Genomic DNA, 18365 nt, shown 5'->3' on the forward strand with positions numbered 1-18365 from the left:
AAAGCATCTTCTGTATGTAAATTCTGTTTTTCATATACATAAAAGAATGAAGTGTGGAATCATTACTATATAATTATGTTATGTTTGTGAGTACTTTTTTAAATATTAGATCCCGGTGTGGAAAACACGCAATAAAAACTCTGTTCAACTTGATATTGATGTGGTGCGAATTTATGTTTGTAGACCTTTGTGGCATGAGAGAAGGTTGTTGATTGGTTGTTTGAAGACCTATCTAGGATTTTTGTTTCCCCAAGGGGAGCATTGATTTTACTGCTGACACAGTGCTCTGCCCCCCTGGTCTCTGGGGCCCTTCTCTCGTGTCTAGTAGGCATGACTGTAGGGGACCAGGCCTTGCGACACTAGAGCTGCCTGGCTATCTCAGCCGAGTGTGATAGCACTTGAGGGCTGGCGGCACCAACAGTAAACGTTAGTACCTACCACAACCGTTGCTATGTAACCAAAACTGCCGCTACACCCGCTGCCCTGTAACCACAGACGGCCACAGACCTCACACCTGCCCACCCAGAGTTCAACCGACCCCTGAGAAGAGACCACTGGTGGGAATGCACAGTTCTTTCAGGGCCTCTCCCATTTTCAAGGCCTGTGTCCATGCTGAGATCAGTCAAAACTTTGATACATTAACATCAAGTACATTTGCAGCATCTCAGGCACTTCCAAGCAGGGAGCAAGACTTCATGCCAGACTGGGGAGTTCAACATGTTCTGGAAGACTTTGAGTGACAGTGAATCAGTCACTCGCGTTCACAAAACCAACCTCCGCGAGGCGTTCCTTTCACAACAGCTTCCGACTGGTGTTCTTGCTCCTGTCTGCAGATGAGGACAGTCCACACTTTTGCCTTAATTCAAGTTTGGAGACCACACAATTTGTTAAACATACACATTTTTATTTTAATACTGATTGGACAAACCAAAGCTGAAGTATCTGAGATGGAGGTGACACAAAGCAATGGGCCGGCAGAAAAACGTGCCACTCCTGGGTGCTGCGCGAGTGCTGCAGGAGCAGGGATCGACCTGAGACGCGCTGGTAGAGTCGCAGGAGCACGGGCCGCTCCTGGGTGCTGCGCAAGAGCTGAAGGAGCAGGGATAGACCTGAAACGCAGTGGTAGAGTCGCAGGAGCACGTGCCGCTCCTGGGTGCTGCGCAAGTGCTGCAGGAGCAGGGATTGAAATCATAGGAAGCAATGGACTGGCAGAAGCACGTGCAGCTCTGGGATTCTCCAGGAGTTCCCACAGACCAATCAGGAAGGCGCTTTAGTGATTAGTTGAACTTCTTGAGGAAGTTTCCCCAGAGGGTGGACAGCTGCTTCTGCAGGTCCTCGGCGTAGGGGTTGAGCTTCTCCTTCAGGTCTTCGGCGTAGGGCTCCAGGTTCTGCTGCACGGCCTGCACTTGTTGGGCCAGCTGGCCCTGCACCTCCTGGGTGAAGGGGCCCAGCCGCTGCTGGTACTCCTGGATGCGCTGGTTGATCTTCTCCGTCAGCTCGTCGGTGAAGGGGCTGATCTTCTCCCTCAGCTCCTCCAGACCCCGGACGATCTTGTCGCGCACTTCCTCGCTGCTGGAGGACCAGCTCTGGCGGAAGCTCTCGGAGTTCTGGTCCATCTGCTCCCGGATCTGGTCAGCGTAGAGGATGGCGCTCTGACGCAGCTCCTCCACGTTGGCCTTGATCTTCTGGTTGAGCTCGTCAGCGTAGGGGCTCACCTGACTGTTCACGGCCTGCAGGTCGTTCAGGATCTTCTGGCGGAGAATCTCAGCATCCTGCCCCAACCTTTCCACGAGCTCTTGGGAGAGCGGGCTCACCTTTCCTTGCAGGTCCGCCGCGTAGCCATTGGCGTTGTTGATGCTCGCCAGGATCTGGTCACTGGAAAGAACCACATGAGAGAGTTATCCAATGGCAAGAACCTTCCCCGGTTTATATTTACTCCCCCTGAACCAGATGAAAGATCAGAGGGGCATATTATCAAGGGATTTATCTCCGCTTTTTTGGCTTTAAAAGCCAAGAAAGCGGAGATAAAATTATCTCCCTATTACCTAGCTGTCGCTAACACCAGTTAGCGACAGCTAGTACGAGATAGCGACCATCTTGGGCCCCGCTTTGCATGTCAGAGAAATTTATCACTAATGACATGCAAAGTGGGCGTGCCAAGATGTTAGCGACTGGAAACAGTCGCTAACATCGCTATCTCCTATTACCAACTTTCGGAGATATTCGCGCTAAGCGCGAATATCTCCAAAAGCTAACACCTGCCCTGAGCAGTTCTTAGCCATGTTATCCAATGGGAGGTGGATAACATGGCTAAGAGCATTAGCTCGGTAATGCATGAATATCGCTGACTTTACAGAGATATTCATGCATTGCGGCCAATTTTTATCGTTTCAGAGATAAACCTTGCTACTAGCAAGGTTTATCTGCGATAACAATTGTCGCAGCTCGGCGATACATTTTTCATGCTAACCAAGCAATAGCGATAATTATCGCTATTGCTTGGTAATATGCCCCAGAGTTTGCTTATCTCCAGCGCCACTTGATCGGACCCTGGAGGCATACTAAAGCAAATACTCCAAAAAGACAACATGAATAGATTCAGCAAACACAAATAACAGAAGACTCTGCTAATGATTGTGACGGAGACAATCAAAGCCGAGATATTGACGGGTCACAATATCACAACCAGAATATCGAAAGACATGTCAATGACACAAGTGCACAGTGGGAGGTGAGGATTTACTATTCTTAACTCCACATCCACTTACATTGAAGACAGCGGGTCCGATACACAAAAGTAATCTGCGACAATATCCTAACTTTACGCGACTTTTGCTATTCCCAAAAGGCATTTAGTAGTAGTAAAGTTAGGATTTTTCTCAGTTTAGTAGTAGTAAAGTTAGGAACCCTAACTTTACTACTACTAAATGCCTTTTGGGAATACCAAAAGTCGCGTAAAGTTAGGACTTTGTCTCAGATTACTTTTGTGAATCGGGCCCATCAATATGACTAAGGTATGTATACGTGGAGTCAGGTTCTTTCGATACTCTGTCCCTCAATATTCAGGTCAAATTACTATGCGATATCCCCACTCCACAATGCTGCTAACTAAGGTGTTGGCCTCAAGACCCACCTACCCTATCTTTACCTGGAGCCTGAGAGGTTTGACATCCTAATGCCAACGAAGGGGGAAGGATCAGATGAGAAGGTGCTCGCATGGCCCACCCGCAACATTCCCTTTCTAACAAGCTTGTGAACATGAAGCGGCGTGGCCTCAATGCGGTTAGGGGGCCTAAGAAGATGGCACTTTGGATGGACCATGAGGTCCTTGCATGGTGGTACAGCTGGGCTCCTGCCGTAGTCCGCAGGAGCGGAGTCAATGATGGGAAGCCCGACCAAGCATCGGGTTCTTATAGTGAAGGAGGTCCCAAGGTAAGGCTCAAACCCCACAGTAGGACTTAACTACAACTCATGAGGAACCCCATGTCACACCCCCACTGGACTTACAACCCTGCTGTGGAAGCACATATAACTCATGACCCTGGAGCAGCAGCACTTTCACAGCACCTCCTCGCTCTGCAAGAACCGCTCCGGGGGCTTCGATAAGGCACTGGTGGTGGAAGTGCATGGGACCCCAGGGGTCTGACTGCATCAGTGGCTCAGGTGTTTGTCCCTAAGGGTGGCAGCTCAAAGAACACTATGGGGCATATTGCCAACAAGTAGCGATAATTATCGCTAAATAGGCTTAGCGACGATTTTTTTATCGCTGCCTATCGCTGGATATGTTAGCAGAGAAAACATGCTTTTAGGAACGTTTTTCTCCATTGTGCTAAAATATCCAGCGATAGCGGCGAAATGCGTGAATATCGCTCTTAGCCATGTTATCCACCTCCCATTGGATAACATGGCTAAGAACTGGTCTGGGCAGGTGTTAGTATTTGGAGATATTCGCGCTTAGCGCGAATATTTCCATCGCTACGCCTGCCTTGCTAATAGGCGATAGCGACGTTAGTGACTGCTTTCAGTCGCTAACTGGTTGGGTACGCCCACTTTGCATGTCATTGGCGATAAACATCGCTGACATGCAAAGCGGGCCCCAATCCGCTCGCTATCGCCTAAAAGCTGTCGCTAACATCAGTTAGCGACAGCTTGCTAATAGGGCGATAGAATTATCGCCGACAACTGCCGCTAAAGCGGCGATAATTGCCTATAGCCCTGCTTGATAATATGCCTCTATGGCCCCGATGTAGGTAAATCTAATTTACCTACTCATAAATACCGAATTTTACCGATTCGGTATTTATGAATCGGTAAATTGGAAGGAGGCAGATGTAGGTAATTTTTGATTTACAATTACCGAATCTGTAAGATTCGGTATTTACCGATTCGGTAAATACCGATTCGGTATTCCCCATTGATTACTATGGGCTTTGAAGCCTATAGGAATCAATTGAAAATACCGATTCGGTGTTTACCGAATCGGTAAATACCGAATCCTGGAAGGGGGAACGGGGTGTCACTTTGACACCCTGTAGCACCCCAAATGCAGGCTTGTGTGCCATGTGGCACACAGACATGCCCTAAGGGCATGTCTGTGTGTCACATGGCATAGGTGTACATGCACAGATGTGCATGTACACTGGAATTCGGTATTTTACCACCCAATAGGATTGGGTGGTAAATACAGACTCCTAAAGGGCCTCTGGCACTCTGTGAAGTGCCACCTACATCTTGATTTACAGAATCGGTACATTTACCGATTCTGTATTTTACCGATTCTGTATATTTACCGAATCGGTAAATATACCGATTCTGTAAATGAGATGCCCCCTACCTGCCAAATCCCAAATACCGGTCGGTAACGGCGGAAATCGGCCGTTACCGACCGGTAAATGGCGACCTACATCTGGCCCTATGTCAATAGTGTTTTGTGAATCTGTGATTCAATTCAACTGAGTAAGGTGAGTTAATATTATGACAAGGGATTCCTGCTCACTGTGTCATGATGAAACACCCACCACATCTTGCATTAGGCCACCCAGGGTTCACTAAGAGGTTCTTCCTTTGAAGCCTGCTCACTGTTCCCACAGCCCTCAGTTCACCCCAGAGTCACTCAGGGGTGAACCTCCCTGGTCCATGATCTCCTCCTCATACGCTTGCGCTCACTGATGGAGAGCCGTTAGTTCACCTGTGGTTCCATCTCGCTGTCGCGTTATAGGCCTTTGCTCCCTGATGTCACACTCTAGGTAGAGAGCTTCACTCACTTGATTTGTTGGCCCCACTCGGACTGCTTGATCTTCTCCAGGATGTCCTCCTTGGTGCTGGTGGCCTTGGCCACATACTGCCAGAAGGAGTCTTTCACCTGCTCCAGCTGCGTCTTGGGCTCCTCGTGCCAGTGCAGCAGGTTGGCCTGAGCCCCTGTAGAGAGGAAGAGTGAGCCGTGAACCTCAGAACACTCACCGCAAACACCCTGAACACGAGCGGGACTCGGAGGTACACCGTCTGTGAGGACAACCCACAACAACAGCCACAGGAACCACACTCACAACCAGAGCATTGTACACCCTCAACACGAGCGGGACTCTGGGGTCCACCCTCTGTGAGGACAACCCACGACAACAGCCACAGGAACCACACTCACAACCAGAGCATTGTACACCCTCAACACGAGCGGGACTCTGGGGTCCACCCTCTGTGAGGACAACCCACAACAACAGCCACAGGAACCACACTCACAACCAGAGCATTGTACACCCTCAACACGAGCGGGACTCTGGGGTCCACCCTCTGTGAGGACAACCCACAACAACAGCCACAGGAACCACACTCACAACCAGAGCAATGCACACCCTCAACACCAGCGGGACTCGGAGGTACACCGTCTGTGAGGACAACCCACAACAACAGCCACAGGAACCACACTCACAACCAGAGCAATGCACACCCTCAACACCAGCGGGACTCGGAGGTACACCGTCTGTGAGGACAACCCACAACAACAGCCACAGGAACCACACTCACAACCAGAGCATTGTACACCCTCAACACGAGCGGGACTCTGGGGTCCACCCTCTGTGAGGACAACCCACAACAACAGCCACAGGAACCACACTCACAACCAGTGCAATGCACACCCTCAACACGAGCAGGGCTCTGGGGCTACACCCTCTGTGAGGAAACCTATGACGAAAACACTCGGACAGTCACAGGCACCTAAAAAACACACCCAGTGCAATATAAACCCTCTCAACTTTATCAACAATAACCATTCTGGGAAAGTAAAAGCAACTTCAAAAATCATGCATGAACACAACATCTGCATTTACAATCACTTGAACTGTGACAGCACTAAGAGGGGTTTGGGCACTGTGGGGGGGTCACTCATCAGCAACACAACTTCTCTTGCATCAACCCATCACCAAGAGCAGCCCTGGGAGAACAAAGGACACCTTACAACACCCATGACCAGCACATCTCCTTATATAACCACATCAACAATACCTGTTCCAAGACCATCTTAGCGCCACTGAAAATCACCCGTGGACTTCACAAGAACCACTTACACAACGGCTTCGATAATAATAGCGCCAGGATCATGAAGCGCGTGTCAAAGGATGACCCTCATGCAGAGCATCCACCCACACACACCACTCATACCAGTACGTGAGGAGTGACACAGACAAATCAACAACTCAAAAACACCAAACCCCCTCTCAGTACACCAGGGCAACCTCATGGCCCAGGAGGACAATCACCCATAACCCCCACAAACAACCCTTCTTTAACAAAAGGAGCGGGCAGTGGGATTGGGGAGAGTACAGGAGACTTGAAAGACTCTCAAGGGATCATCCATGAACAATACAGGCTGCACCCCTCTCAAAACCTCCTCACAAACAGCAGCTCCGTAAGAGAGAAGCCACCCTCAGCCAATCACCCTCGGCCGACGCATAATCAGCTCTCACAGCCAAGTGAAGGTCAGCTCAGAGAATCACCACTAAAACCCCAACATTGATTCCCACGGCCTCACAGCAGCAAGAGAATCAGGAGGAGCTGAGCAAAGCACACATGAAAAAGACATAACACACTCTAACAACCTTAAGCAAGGTCTGAGGCACTGACAAAACACAACAGGTACCCAACCTTTACCAACAGCATCAGGAGATCAGCAGCAACTCAGACAATCTCCCATAATCATCACACCACATTGGCACTCCCAACCTCAACAACAACAGTGGCAGAAGAGCATCTCAGCAAACCCCCCATGCCCAGCACAATACCATCTCGGGCGAGTGAAGGACAGCTCATAAAGTCACCCTTGGATCACGCAGAACACAGAGCATACAGAAAGTGACACAAAGTGCAGAATTCGCTGGTCTTTAACACCGACAGCAGAAGTAGTGAAGTGAATCCCAGAGAACAACTGGTTTACAACTTAGCACCCAATGTTACAGCCTTACAAACGTCAACAGCAAAAGGTCCAAGGGCGCCTCAGCACAGCACTTATGACCAGCAAATACCAACTATCACTAACATGTCGCCAAGTACAGCATGTGGAGGGTCACGAGCACATCAGAGCAACAAACATTACATACACAAATAGCATGTCAGGAAAAGAGTCAAACCATCTCAGAGAAAAAAACTATCAACAACAGGTCACCCAGGTCACAGCCTCAAACACAACAGCAGGAGAGTCATGAGCACCTCAAAGAATCACACAGGAAACAAAACATCGCACATAAACTTATTTCCAAGACTAACACCAGTTTAGTTTATTAAATTAGCACAACTAATTAAAACCAGGAGAACCAAAATCCCTTTGGAAAGTAACCCTTGGACAACACAAATCAACTTGAAAAACCACATAAGCAATGAAAGTGCAAGGAGAATAATGTGCAGCTCACATAATGACTCAGCTCTCACGGAGCACCAGCACAGCCTCGGGAGAGTTAGGTGCATCTCAGAGAACCACTCAAACCCAACACAATCACTCTCACAACCTTTTCACCAGTGATAACACTAGGAGAGTGAGGAACACCTCAAAGGCTCACTTCTGAATAACACATCCCACACAACTTTACAACCAGTAACACTTCTAGGACAGCAAAGAGCACCTGAGAGAATTACTTTGGAACAACACAACATCATACAAAAAACCTCATAACCAGTTGTACCACTGGGAGGGCGAGGAGCACCTCACCGCAGTGAATTACTGATGAGCAACACAACAACTTACAAAACCTCATGACGAGTAGTACAACTAGGACAGTGAGATGCACCTCAGACAATCACTGACAAACAACACAACAAAACACAAAACCTCTTCACCTATAAATTCACCTGTATAACGAGGAGGACCTCAGAGAATCACAGTAGAAAGACACATAGAACAAAACCTTATTACCAGTAACACCACTGAGAGAATGATGAGCACCCCGAGAGAACCACTGATGAGCAGCACAACATCGAACAAAACCCATCACCAGTAACACCACTGAGAGAATGAGGAGCGCCCCTAGAGAACCACTGATGAGCAACATAACATCAAATAAAACCTATCATCAGTAACACCACTGAAAGAAAGAGGAGCGCACCTAGAGAACCACTGATGAGTAACACAACATCTAACAAAACCCCATCACCAGTAACTCCACTGAAATAAAGAGGGGCACCCCAAGAAAACCACTGATGAGCAGCACAACATCGAACAAAACCCATCACCAGTAACACCACTGAGAGAATGAGGAGCGCCCCTAGAGAACTACTGAGGAGCAGCACAACATCGAACAAAACCCATCACTAGTCACACCATTAAAAAAGCGAGAAGCACATCAGAGAACCACCGATGAGCAACACAGCATCGAAAAAAATTATCACCAGTAACACCACTAAGAGAAATAGGAGTACCCCCAGGGAACCACTGATGAGCAACACAACATCGTACAAAACCCATCACCAGTAACACCACTGAGAGAATGAGAAGCGCCCCAAGAGAACCACTGATGAGCAACACACCATCAAACAAAACCCATCACCATTAAGACGACTGAGAGAAATAGGAGAAGCCCAGAGAACCACTGATGAGCAACACAACAACTTACAAAACCTCATGACGAGTAGTACAAGTAGGACAGTGAGATGCACCACAGACAATCACTGACAAACGACACAACAAAATACAAAACCTCATCACCTATAAATTCACCTATATATCGAGGAGGACCTCAGAGAATCACAGTAGAAAAACACATGGAACAAAACCTTATTACCAGTAACACCACTGAGAGAATGATGAGCACCCCAAGAGAACCACTGATGAGCAGCACAACATCGAACAAAACCCATCACTGGCAACACCAATGAGAGAAATAGAACCCCAGAGAACTACTGATGAGCAACACAACATCAAACAAACCCCATCATCAGTAACAACACTGAGAGAATGAGGAGCGCCCCTAGAGAACCACTGATGAGCAGCACAACATCGAATAACACCCATCACCAGTAACACCACTGAGAGAAATAGGAGAACCCCAGAGAACCACTGATGAGCAACACAACATCGAATAAAACCCATCACCAGTAACACCACTGAAAGAAAGAGGAGCACCCCTAGAGAACCACTGATGAGCAGCACAACATCGAATAACACCCATCACCAGTAACACCACTGAGAGAATGAGGAGCACCCCTAGAGAACCACTGATGAGCAACACAACATCGAACAAACCCCATCATCAGTAACACCACTGAGAGAATGAGGAGCACCCCTAGAGAACCACTGATGAGCAACACAACATCGAACAAAACCCATCACCAGTAACACTGCTGAGAGAAATAGGAGAACCCCAGAGAACCACTGATGAGCAACACAACATCGAATAACACCCATCACCAGTAACACCACTGAGAGAATGAGGAGCACCCCTAGAGAACCACTGATGAGCAGCACAACATCGAATAACACCCATCACCAGTAACACCACTGAGAGAAATAGGAGAACCCCAGAGAACCACTGATGAGCAACACAACATCGAATAAAACCCATCACCAGTAACACCACTGAAAGAAAGAGGAGCACCCCTAGAGAACCACTGATGAGCAGCACAACATCGAATAACACCCATCACCAGTAACACCACTGAGAGAATGAGGAGCACCCCTAGAGAACCACTGATGAGCAACACAACATCGAACAAACCCCATCATCAGTAACACCACTGAGAGAATGAGGAGCGCCCCTAGAGAACCACTGATGAGCAACACAACATCGAACAAAACCCATCACCAGTAACACTGCTGAGAGAAATAGGAGAACCCCAGAGAACCACTGATGAGCAACACAACATCGAATAAAACCCATCACCAGTAACACCACTGAGAGAATGAGGAGCACCCCTAGAGAACCACTGATGAGCAACACAACATCGGATAAAACCCATCACCAGTAACACCGCTGAGAGAAATAGGAGAACCCCAGAGAACCACTGAGGAGCAGCACAACATCTAATAAATCCCCATCACTAGTCACACCATTGAAAAAGCAAGAAGCACATCAGAGAACCACAGATGAGCAACACAACATCGAATAAAACCCATCATCAGTAACACCACTGAGAGAATGAGGAGCGCCCAAAGAGAACCACTGATGAGCAACACAACATCAGGGGAAAAACATCACCAGTAACACCACTGAGAAAGCGAGAAGCACCTCAGAGAACCACTGATGAGCAACACAACATCGAACAAAACCCATCACCAGTAACACCACTGAGAGAATGAGGAGTGCCCAAAGAGAACCACTGATGAGCAACAGAATATCTACCTCAGCAGACTCCACTCTCAACGAGCTGGCGGGGAGCCTGTACCATGTCAGTCATGCTTGCTTTGGGGTGGGCATCACATATACGGGCAATCAGACACGGAAGGGGTAGGGGGTAATGGGGGGGGGGGATCACTGTGTGCTGTTTGTTCTGACCGTTTTCCACTGCCCGCTACTCCCTTCCAGTGCTGGGTCACAGTATACCATCTCGACCACTGCCCACCCTGCTGCACGTGTCCTTCCACGCTCCACCCAATCAGATCCGACCCTTCACTGCACCCCACATTTGATTTGTGCCCATACATACCTGCAAAGAGGGCCAGAGACAGGAAGACGGCGGTGAGCTGCATGATGGTCAAGGGTCCTGCGGGGGGAGGAGAACACGTCACAAAGGGAACAGGAGGCTGAGCAGTCGGTGCCCTCCTCACCAGACTGTGCCCTCCATTCAAGACTGTGCCCTCCATTCAAGACTGTGCCCTCCATCCCAGACTGTGCCCTCCATCCCAGACTGTGCCCTCCTGACCAGACTGTGCCCTCCTCACCAGACTGTGCCCTCCTCACCAGACTGTGCCCTCCATCCAAGACTGTGCCTTCCTGACCTGACTGTGCCCTCCATTCAAGACTGTGCCCTCCATCCAAGACTGTGCCCTCCTGACCAGACGGTGCCCTCCATCCAAGACTGTGCCCTCCTTCCAAGACTGTGCCCTCCTGACCAGACTGTGCCCTCCATCCAAGACTGTGCCCTCCATCCAAGACTGTGCCCTCCTGACCAGACTGTGCCTTCCTGACCAGACTGTGCCCTCCATCCAAGACTGTGCCCTCCATCCAAGACTGTGCCCTCCTGCCCAGACTGTGCCCTCCTCACCAGACTGTGCCCTCCATCCAAGACTGTGCCCTCCTGACCAGACTGTGCCCGCCTGACCAGACTGTGCCCTCCATCCAAGACTGTGCCCTCCTCACCAGACTCTGCCCTCCTGCCCAGACTGTGCCCTCCTCACTAGACTGTGCCCTCCATACCAGACTGTGCCCTCCATTCCAGACTGTGCCCGCCTGACCAGACTGTGCCCTCCTCACCAGACTGTGCCCTCCATCCAAGACTGTGCCCTCCTGACCAGACTGTGCCCGCCTGACCAGACTGTGCCCTCCATCCAAGACTGTGCCCTCCTCACCAGACTGTGCCCTCCTGCCCAGACTGTGCCCTCCATCCAAGACTGTGCCCTCCTTCCAAGACTGTGCCCTCCTCACCAGACTGTGCCCTCCTGACCAGACGGTGCCCTCCATCCAAGACTGTGCCCTCCTTCCAAGACTGTGCCCTCCTGACCAGACTGTGCCCTCCATCCAAGACTGTGCCCTCCATCCAAGACTGTGCCCTCCTCACCAGACTGTGCCCTCCTGACCAGACGGTGCCCTCCATCCAAGACTGTGCCCTCCTTCCAAGACTGTGCCCTCCTGACCAGACTGTGCCCTCCATCCAAGACTGTGCCCTCCATCCAAGACTGTGCCCTCCTGACCAGACTGTGCCTTCCTGACCAGACTGTGCCCTCCATCCAAGACTGTGCCCTCCATCCAAGACTGTGCCCTCCTGCCCAGACTGTGCCCTCCTCACCAGACTGTGCCCTCCATCCAAGACTGTGCCCTCCATCCAAGACTGTGCCCTCCTGCCCAGACTGTGCCCTCCTCACCAGACTGTGCCCTCCATCCAAGACTGTGCCCTCCTGACCAGACTGTGCCCGCCTGACCAGACTGTGCCCTCCATCCAAGACTGTGCCCTCCTCACCAGACTGTGCCCTCCTGCCCAGACTGTGCCCTCCTCACTAGACTGTGCCCTCCATACCAGACTGTGCCCTCCATTCCAGACTGTGCCCGCCTCACCAGACTGTGCCCTCCTCACCAGACTGTGCCCTCCATCCAAGACCGTGCCCTCCTTACCTCCCTCTTCCCACTTTCCCTTTCCTCCCATTTCCCTCTCTTCCTCGTGTTCCTCTTCCCTCACTCTTCCCTCTCTCCCTGTCCTCCCTCCAGCTCCTCAGCCCTCCCTCCAGCGCCTAGAGGCGGGAGCCCTTACCTGCTCGCTGCTCCTGCCGGGTTGAGTGCTGAGACTCTGCCCCCGCCGCTCTGCCCTTATATAGGGCGGGGGCAGGAGACGGGGGCAGACTCTAGGGCTGGACTCTCCTTATCGGCCTCCTCGTGGCGCTGGGACGTCTCAGGGAGAGAGGACTTCACCCCCGGGGGTGAGGGACGCCCCAACGCTGACGTCACCATCCTTAACACCGACAGGTGAGAGCCTCCCCCCCAACTCTGACGTCACCACCCATCACATCTGCAGGTGAGAGCCCCCCTACTCTGACGTCACCACCCATCACATCTGCAGGTGACATCCTCCCCCTACTCTGACGTCACCCTCCACACAGAGAGGGGCTTACGGTGAGATTTCACCCCCAGGTGTTAGTGCCCCCTAAAACTCTGACGTCACCACAGAAAGTGCTTCCGACAGGCTGGAGGTCAGGAGTTCAACCCCAGAGGTCAGAGGCTCCCCAAACTCTGACGTCATCGTAGATCCGCCTCTCCCCCCCCCCCCAATCCCCAGGGGGAGTCACACATAACTGGGATGGGGGAGCAGGGAGGCCCAATTGACAGAATGTGGACAAGTACTCACCTCCTGACTGAAAACACACAAGTACTCACCTCCTGACTGAAAACACACAAGTACTCACCTCCTGACTGAAAACACACAAGTACTCACCTCCTGACTGAAAACACACAAGTACTCACCTCCTGACTGAAAACACACAAGTACTCACCTCCTGACTGAAAACACACAAGTACTCACCTCCTGACTGAAAACACACAAGTACTCACCTCCTGACTGAAAACACACAATTACTCAACTCCTGACTAAAAAACACACAAGTACTCAACTACTCCTGACTGAAAACACACAAGTACTCACCTCCTGACTGAAAACACACAAGTACTCACCTCCTGACTGAAAACACACAAGTACTCAACTACTCCTGACTGAAAACACACAAGTACTCACCTCCTGACTGAAAACACACAATTACTCAACTCCTCCTGACTGAAAACACACAAGTACTCACCTCCTGACTGGAAACACACAGGTACTCACCTCCTGACTGAAAACACAAAAGTACTCACCTCCTGACTGAAAACACACATGTATGCACCTCCTGGCTCAAAAGACACATGTACTCACCTCCTGACTGAAAACAAACAAGTACTCACCTCCTGACTGAAAACACACAATTACTCATCTCCTGACTGAAAACAAACAGGTACTCACCTCCTGACTGGAAACACACAAGCACTCACCTCCTGACCGAAAACACACAAGTACTCACCTCCTGACAGGAAACACACAGGTACTCACCTCCTGACTGAAAACACCCTAGTACTCACCTCCTGATTGAAAACAAACAGGTACTCACCTCCTGACTGGAAACACACAAGCACTCACCTCCTGACTGAAAACACACAATTACTCATCTCCTGACTGAAAACACACAAGTACTCACCTCCTGATTGAAAACAAACAGGTACTCACCTCCTGACTGAAAACACCCTAGTACTCACCTCCTGACTGAAAACAAACAAGTACTCACCTCCTGACTGAAAACACACAATTACTCATCTCCTGACTGAAAACAAACAGGTACTCACCTCCTGACTGGAAACACACAAGCACTCACCTCCTGACCGAAAACACACAAGTACTCACCTCCTGAATGGAAACACACAATTACTCACCTCCTGACTGAAAACACACAAGTACTCAACTACTCCTGACTGAAAACACACAAGTTCTCTCCTCCTGACTGAAAACACACAATTACTCACCTCCTGACTGAAAACAAACACGTACTCACCTCCTGACTGGAAACACACAAGTACTCACCTCCTGACTGAAAACAAACAAGGACTCACCTCCTGACTGGAAACACACAAGTACTCACCTCCTGACTGAAAACACACAAGTACTCACCTCCTGAATGGAAACACACAATTACTCACCTCCTGACTGAAAACACACAAGTACTCAACTACTCCTGACTGAAAACACACAAGTACTCACCTCCTGACTGAAAACACACAATTACTCAACTCCTCCTGACTGAAAACACACAAGTACTCACCTCCTGACTGGAAACACACAGGTACTCACCTCCTGACTGAAAACACACATGTATGCACCTCCTGGCTCAAAACACACATGTACTCACCTCCTGACTGAAAACAAACAAGTACTCACCTCCTGACAGGAAACACACAGGTACTCACCTCCTGACTGAAAACACCCTAGTACTCACCTCCTGATTGAAAACAAACAGGTACTCACCTCCTGACTGGAAACACACAAGCACTCACCTCCTGACTGAAAACAAACAAGTACTCACCTCCTGACTGAAAACACACAATTACTCATCTCCTGACTGAAAACAAACAGGTACTCACCTCCTGACTGTTATGTTATGTTATGTTATGTTATTTGGTATTTTTATAGCGCACAGCTGCCCCAGCAAAGGGGCGTCCTGGCGCTCTGACAGATGCTGTAACATAACACATAATAAAAGAAGAGGAATTAACTAGATGCCGGGAACAGGAAGGTTTTAATCGCCTGCCTGAAGGTGAGCAAATCTTCAAGGGCTCGAATGTGAACAGGGAGCGAATTCCATAAACTTGCCGCTAGCAAACACAAAAGTACTCACCTCCTGACTGAAAACACACATGTATGCACCTCCTGGCTCAAAAGACACATGTACTCACCTCCTGACTGAAAACAAACAAGTACTCACCTCCTGACTGAAAACACACAGGTACTCACCTCCTGACTGAAAACACACAAGTACTCACCTCCTGACAGGAAACACACAGGTACTCACCTCCTGACTGAAAACACCCTAGTACTCACCTCCTGATTGAAAACAAACAGGTACTCACCTCCTGACTGGAAACACACAAGTACTCACCTCCTGACTGAAAACAAACAAGGACTCACCTCCTGACTGGAAACACACAAGTACTCACCTCCTGACTGAAAACAAACAAGTACTCACCTCCTGACTGAAAACACACAATTACTCATCTCCTGACTGAAAACAAACAGGTACTCACCTCCTGACTGGAAACACACAAGCACTCACCTCCTGACCGAAAACACACAAGTACTCACCTCCTGACTGAAAACACACAAGTACTCACCTCCTGACTGTAAACACACAAGTACTCACCTCCTGACTGAAAACAAACAAGTTCTCTCCTCCTGACTGAAAACACACAATTACTCACCTCCTGACTGAAAACAAACACGTACTCACCTCCTGACTGGAAACACACAAGTACTCACCTCCTGACTGAAAACAAACAAGGACTCACCTCCTGACTGGAAACACACAAGTACTCACTTCCTGATTGGAAACACACAAGTACTCACCTCCTGACTGAAAACAAACAAGTACTCACCTCCTGACTGAAAACACACAATTACTCACCTCCTGACTGAAACACACAATTACTCACCTCCTGACTGAAAACAAACACGTACTCACCTCCTGACTGGAAACACACAAGTACTCACCTCCTGACTGAAAACACACAAGTACTCACCTCCTGGCTGTAAACACACAATTACTCACCTCCTGACTGAAAACAAACAAGTACTCACCTCCTGACTGAAAACACACAATTGCTCACCTCCTGACTGAAAACAAACACGTACTCACCTCCTGACTGGAAACACACAAGTACTCACCTCCTGACTGAAAACACACAAGTACTCACCTCCTGGCTGTAAACACACAATTACTCACCTCCTGACTGAAAACAAACAAGTTCTCACCTCCTGAATGAAAACACAGAAGTAATCAACTCCTCCTGACTGAAAACACACAAGTTCTCACCTCCTGACTGAAAACACACAAGTAATCAACTCCTCCTGACTGAAAACACACAAGTACTCACCCCCTGACTGAAAACAAACAAGTACTCACCTCCTGACACAAGTACTCACTTCCTGACTGACAACAAACAAGTACTCACCCCCTGACTGAAAACAAACAAGTAAACAAGTACTCACCTCCTGCCTGAAAACACACAGGTACTCAACTCCTGACTAAAAAACACACAAGTACTCAACTACTCCTGACTGAAAACACACAAGTACTCACCTCCTGACTGAAAACACACAAGTACTCACCTCCTGACTGAAAACACACAAGTACTCAACTACTCCTGACTGAAAACACACAAGTACTCACCTCCTGACTGAAAACACACAATTACTCAACTCCTCCTGACTGAAAACACACAAGTACTCACCTCCTGACTGGAAACACACAGGTACTCACCTCCTGACTGAAAACACAAAAGTACTCACCTCCTGACTGAAAACACACATGTATGCACCTCCTGGCTCAAAAGACACATGTACTCACCTCCTGACTGAAAACAAACAAGTACTCACCTCCTGACTGAAAACACACAGGTACTCACCTCCTGACTGAAAACACACAAGTACTCACCTCCTGACAGGAAACACACAGGTACTCACCTCCTGACTGAAAACACCCTAGTACTCACCTCCTGATTGAAAACAAACAGGTACTCACCTCCTGACTGGAAACACACAAGCACTCACCTCCTGACTGAAAACACACAATTACTCATCTCCTGACTGAAAACACACAAGTACTCACCTCCTGATTGAAAACAAACAGGTACTCACCTCCTGACTGAAAACACCCTAGTACTCACCTCCTGACTGAAAACAAACAAGTACTCACCTCCTGACTGAAAACACACAATTACTCATCTCCTGACTGAAAACAAACAGGTACTCACCTCCTGACTGGAAACACACAAGCACTCACCTCCTGACCGAAAACACACAAGTACTCACCTCCTGACTGAAAACACACAAGTACTCACCTCCTGACTGTAAACACACAAGTACTCACCTCCTGACTGAAAACAAACAAGTTCTCTCCTCCTGACTGAAAACACACAATTACTCACCTCCTGACTGAAAACAAACACGTACTCACCTCCTGACTGGAAACACACAAGTACTCACCTCCTGACTGAAAACAAACACGTACTCACCTCCTGACTGGAAACACACAAGTACTCACCTCCTGACTGAAAACAAACAAGGACTCACCTCCTGACTGAAAACACACAAGTACTCACCTCCTGACTGAAAACACACAAGTACTCACCTCCTGACTGAAAACACACAATTACTCAACTCCTGACTAAAAAACACACAAGTACTCAACTACTCCTGACTGAAAACACACAAGTACTCACCTCCTGACTGAAAACACACAAGTACTCACCTCCTGACTGAAAACACACAAGTACTCACCTCCTGACTGAAAACACACAATTACTCAACTCCTGACTAAAAAACACACAAGTACTCAACTACTCCTGACTGAAAACACACAAGTACTCACCTCCTGACTGAAAACACACAAGTACTCACCTCCTGACTGAAAACACACAAGTACTCACCTCCTGACTGAA

General features: G+C 49.0%; 2 protein-coding genes across 2 annotated transcripts in view; both read right to left on the minus strand.

Moving 5' to 3' along the window:
• The window catches only part of APOE (apolipoprotein E), a 632892-nt gene that overhangs the window by 116538 nt on the left and 497989 nt on the right, over nt 1–18365 (minus strand). The gene's annotated exons all lie outside the window — the stretch shown is intronic.
• Nucleotides 884–13065, minus strand: LOC144767927 (uncharacterized). The gene is made up of 5 exons (XM_078651266.1): nt 12886–13065; nt 11128–11184; nt 5265–5418; nt 1110–1875; nt 884–1031 (listed from the first exon to the last, which is right to left on the minus strand). The coding sequence occupies exons 2-4, from the start codon at nt 11168–11170 to the stop codon at nt 1278–1280; spliced, it is 795 nt and encodes a 264-aa protein (XP_078507392.1). The 5' UTR covers nt 11171–11184; nt 12886–13065; the 3' UTR covers nt 884–1031; nt 1110–1277.

This window comes from Lissotriton helveticus, chromosome 7 (genome assembly GCF_964261635.1).
Source record: "Lissotriton helveticus chromosome 7, aLisHel1.1, whole genome shotgun sequence".
In the NCBI taxonomy this organism is placed as follows: Eukaryota; Metazoa; Chordata; class Amphibia; order Caudata; family Salamandridae; genus Lissotriton; species Lissotriton helveticus.

Coding starts and splice junctions, on each gene's coding strand:
- LOC144767927 (XM_078651266.1), bottom strand. CDS start 11,170: ATGCAGCTCACCGCCGTCTTCCTGTCTCTGGCCCTCTTTGCAG. Junction 5,419..11,127: donor GTCTCTGGCCCTCTTTGCAG/GTATGTATGGGC, acceptor TCCTCTCTACAG/GGGCTCAGGCCAACCTGCTG. Junction 1,876..5,264: donor GAGTGGGGCCAACAAATCAA/GTGAGTGAAGCT, acceptor GGTTCTTTCCAG/TGACCAGATCCTGGCGAGCA.